We start from the raw sequence: 4621 nt of genomic DNA, 5'->3' as shown, positions 1-4621 counted from the left end.
AGAGAAGAGATAGGAGGAAGTGAAATAAATTTGTGAAGAGCAACGAAACTGTGTGGGGAAATATGGAAAACCCGCTTTAAAAAATAAAAAAAATATTTTTTTTGAGTAGTAAAAAAGTAATACAACACTCAACCATTTAAGTGGCAGTAGTGTAATTGTGGTGTTCGACTTAAGTGCATTATTTTCTCTTCACAAAATTAGATATCTTTAAAAAATATCCACTTACTATTAAGTTGTGAGATCTCTCATATATAAAATTTTTATATTTTTTCAATTCACACAACACCTCACCTTTTGGCTGGCTAGTACTTGAAATATTTAGTTGATGATGAATAGTATCATGTTTAATGGAGAAGTTGGAGATATTGACAAAATTAATTAATCTATTAAGTTTATGTTTTGGTTTTAGTTTATTTGTAGTACCAATTTTCAATCTGGTTGGGCTTTTTTTAATTGGTGTTGCAACCGCGTAGTCTATTTGCTCAGCAGTTGACACTATTCTTTTGTACATAATTGGGATATTTTAACTCCATATACTCTATTTTGATTTAAAACAAATTGAATTAGGTATAGACAAGTGTATTATTATCTATTAATTAAAACATGTAATTACTGTGAAAAGGTGTGCTTTGTTATGTTTTCTTGTTTTTATGATAAGGGTTGAGTATAGGTTATCTTTTCATTACATTAGAATATACATTAAGAAAATGATGAGTGTATCATGTTATTAAAATAGAGAAATGAAAAAAATAAAATATTAAATCGATATTTGAAAAGTATGAATGTCTATGCAAAAGAATTCTATAAATTAATTTTTTTTTCTTTCTAATCAATTGATTTTCAAAAGGATTTTTATTATTAAAATACAAGGATATTATTACTATATATAATTGAAACAGATAAACGTCTCTACAAAATTATAAGAGAACAGTAATGGAAAACACCTTTTTTTAAGGTAGAACACAAATTTTTTCCTTATCATTGACATGTTGAATGGCAAATTATGTATACAAATTTTTAGTGGTCCTGGTCCATAATAGATTTATGTTTCAAATAAAATTCTAACACGTTGATTGATGATATTTTTAAAGTATAATTTTAACTGATATATCCTCATCATTAAATTAATATCTATTCGATTAGATAAGTTTTAAGTGACATATATTTTTCTAAAACTCAAACTGACTTCCACGCGTCATTTCATAATCATTAACATAGAGAAATTTCTATCAAATGATATATAGCAGCATTCGCCTATTTATAATTGTATGCACATATTTTCAAGATAATATTTTTATATTTAATTATGTCTCTAGAACTTTTGTATGCAAGTCTTTTCGGTTGAATTTTTTTTTAATAATTTTGGAAACCTACTCTAACACACACAAAACTATAATGATAATAATACACATTTATCTAAGAAGACACATTGGTCCCTAGCTGGACTTGTGCAACTTGATCCTTGCCGTTGTCAAGTTCGTTATGAGTACTATCATAACTTTGAGATTTTCTCCCAAATTTACCAAAAGACCCTTCCATTTCTTCAAGTGTTTTACCCTGTGTTTCAGGAAGCATAGTATAAAAGAATACCCAGCCAGCTGCAGCTATAGCTCCAAAAAGGAAAAAAGCTCCACCAATGGTAATCGCTTTAGATAAGGATAAAAAAGTCATTGAAATAACCCCACTTGTTACCCTATTCACCACAACTCCCATAGCCGCACCCTGCGCTCTCAACCTCAAAGGAAATATTTCGGAACTATACACCCACGTGATGGGTCCCGCACCTATTGAGAAAGTTGCAACATAAGATAAAACGGTTGCTATACTCAATCCAACGGCCCACATCAACTTCGTTTCTGAGTGATCAATAATCGTGAGGCTGACAGCAAGCGTGAGAAGAGAGAGTACCATGCCGCCAACACTGGTTAGTAACAACGGACGACGACCAACGCGATCTAACATAAAAGTAGCCACTAAGATGAAGATGGTCTTTACAAATCCAACGGCTATGGTTGCAAGAAGTTGATGTGTATCATCCTTGATCCCAGCCTTTTGGAAGATTTTTGGACTGTACAAAACGACAGCGTCTACACCCGATGCTTGTTGAAAAAAGTGAATACCGAGAGCAGCTATAACGATATGACGAACCGCGGGTGTAGGATAAAGGAAAAGCTCTTTCCATACACCATCACCCGTGTTTTTGTTAGTTACTTGAACGACGTCGTCATTGCAATCTTCGGGAATACCAGCGGCTCGTTTAATCTCGGCTAACCTTAGTTGAGCCTCTTCTTTTGAATCTGAAGTTTTGTTGAGAACTTTTATTGCGTCTCCTAAACGACCTCTCATTACGAGCCATCTTGGTGACTCTGGCATAGCTAAAACTCCAACGGTTAGGATTACAGATGGAACTGCACCTACTCCAAGCATCATCCTCCAACCTAAATGAAGTGACAATTTCGAAAATGCATAGTTTGATATATATCCAACTAATATCCCACCGTTTATGAAAACCTGCAAAAATATAATTAATTAAATTAAATATTCATATTTAAATACAAAGAATAAAGATTAAGAAAAGAGATTAACCTCCGGGAATGAAGTGAGAAAGCCGCGAGAGGAAGCGGGGGAGACTTCGGCGGTGTAGACAGGGGCAATCATGAGGGCGTAGCCGATACCAACTCCGGCGACGAAACGACCAAACATGAGAAATGAGTAGTTGGGTGAGAAACCCATGAGTAAAGCTCCGGCGAAAAAGATAACACCAGCAAAAACAATGGTGTAACGACGGCCGATCCAATCGGAGGTTCTACCGGCGAGGCATGATCCAATGAGAGAGTAGATGTTAATGATTCCTAACAGAATCTCGATTTGTACGTCCGATACTTTCAGATCTCTTTGTATGTAAATGGCTGCTCCACTCATAACGCCAATATCTGTAAATGATGACGTGTCAATTACTTTTTTTAGATTCACTTTATTCTACATAAATATTCATGCATAAAATGAACAATCTTTTCTTTTTCTTTCTTTTTGACTTCCTGTTTCATTGGAGGGGAAATTAACGATTTTTTTTTTCTTTTTTTAGAAATTAAATTGGATATATTTGAGTATAATGAATAAATAAATAAATTAAAAAGATGAGATGGTGTAGTGTAATTACCGTAGCCAAGCAAAATGGAAGTCATGGAGGCCAACATAGCACAAGCAAAAGCATACATGTTACGTTTGGGCTTCTTTTGAGGATCAAAATCGTGAAGAGTTTGTGGAGCTTTTGCTTCAACTACCTTACCCTCACTCATCTTGGCACAATATTAGAAACACACACAAAGTGTGTTGAATTGCTAGTATAATATATATCTATATCTATTTATTTTTGAGTTAAGAAAGGAGTAGTATACTAAGATCTTGCTAGGAAATGGTTAATTTTATAGACCAAATTAAAAGGCTTACATCATCACCATATACCAAGAAGTCTTCCCACATGGTATGATAGTGTAGAATCGTCAACACTCTCTATCTCTTACTCACTCATAAATCATAATCTTAACAAAATCGATCTTCACTACTGTGTGACTCAACAAGTTGAACACGTTGTTTATTATTTTTAATTCTATTTTTAATTCTATTTTTAACCTATCTATGTGTGAATTAAATCGTGAATGCAAACTGTCTACCTCGTGGTGGCTCCCAATGACTAAATGACAAAAAAGTACACTGTCGACTACTGCTTATTTAATAATGTAATGCCAATGAGTAGAGATATTAACTATGCCAGCCTTGAGAGCTACTAGCTACCACAAATATATTCTTAATTACTTGTCGTTGGTGAATAGCATTATGGGTTGAATTTTATTTCCAACTAAAATGTAGTGTGTTTTAATTAACCTTAGTGTGTGGTCCAATGTCAACAAAGAACAACTGATGTTTTAAATATCCAATCCAATCTATAAATTCAATCGGTTCAATAAAAAAATAGGTTATTCTGTCCGTTGATTTAATTCTAATAGCTTCACCTTTCGATATACTTGAATTGAATGAGTTCGATTTAGATTCCACTGCATGTGATTCTACTCGTTTTTGAAAATTAAAATTAACTATAAAAAGAAAATAATTATTTCTACACTCGCATGGAAAAAAATATTGGTCACGAATTCATGTGGGATTAAGTTGGATGGAGTGAGATGACGTATCCTTTTGATTTGTCATCAAGTGGATAAAATATTCGTAGGTCAATATTCAACAATGATGTGCAGATTCGTGAAATGCTGCAAATAAAGGCACGTCAATCTTTTTCTTATTTTAAAAAAGGTTTTGTTGTGGGGGCACCTGCCATTCGACTTATTGCAATTTGCACCACTCATTTCAAGGCTCTTCACCTTGCTCGCCTCAATTATTGTCCTTAATACACTAATTAGTTTTGTACACAAAAATGTTATTACACATTGTTGGTATTGGTAATGAATCATAAAGTTTGTTTCAAAGAATCGTTTATCATGTGATAGATACATGTTCATTGTCATTTTTTTTTATTATTACAAACACTTGCTAAGTAAAATGAACCTTTAATTAAAAAAATGCTGGACCACTTTTATTATTGTTGTGAGGAGTTTGTGGAAGAGTA

At 33.2% G+C, this 4621-nt stretch overlaps 1 protein-coding gene across 1 annotated transcript; it reads right to left on the bottom strand.

Annotated features, from left to right (window-relative positions):
* Positions 1 to 1334: 1334 nt before the first annotated feature.
* On the bottom strand, positions 1335 to 3444 carry LOC101493986 (polyol transporter 5). Its single transcript, XM_004507358.4, has 3 exons — positions 3161 to 3444; positions 2587 to 2933; positions 1335 to 2511 (listed from the first exon to the last, which is right to left on the bottom strand). Exons 1-3 carry the CDS (start codon positions 3297 to 3299, stop codon positions 1417 to 1419), a joined length of 1581 nt encoding a protein of 526 aa, XP_004507415.1. The 5' UTR covers positions 3300 to 3444; the 3' UTR covers positions 1335 to 1416.
* Between the last annotated feature and the right edge of the window lie 1177 nt (positions 3445 to 4621).

Source organism: Cicer arietinum, chromosome 6, assembly GCF_000331145.2.
Source record: "Cicer arietinum cultivar CDC Frontier isolate Library 1 chromosome 6, Cicar.CDCFrontier_v2.0, whole genome shotgun sequence".
NCBI lineage: Eukaryota > Viridiplantae > Streptophyta > Magnoliopsida > Fabales > Fabaceae > Cicer > Cicer arietinum.
This window is presented reverse-complemented; position numbering and strand designations above follow the sequence as displayed.

What these genes read in the sequence shown, in the direction of transcription:
- LOC101493986 (XM_004507358.4), bottom strand. Translation starts at nt 3,299, where the DNA reads ATGAGTGAGGGTAAGGTAGTTGAAGCAAAAGCTCCACAAACTCTTCAC. An exon ending in TTCCATTTTGCTTGGCTACG is followed by an intron (nt 2,934 to 3,160) that starts GTAATTACACTA and finishes CATCATTTACAG; the next exon opens with ATATTGGCGTTATGAGTGGA. An exon ending in TTCTCACTTCATTCCCGGAG is followed by an intron (nt 2,512 to 2,586) that starts GTTAATCTCTTT and finishes ATATTTTTGCAG; the next exon opens with GTTTTCATAAACGGTGGGAT.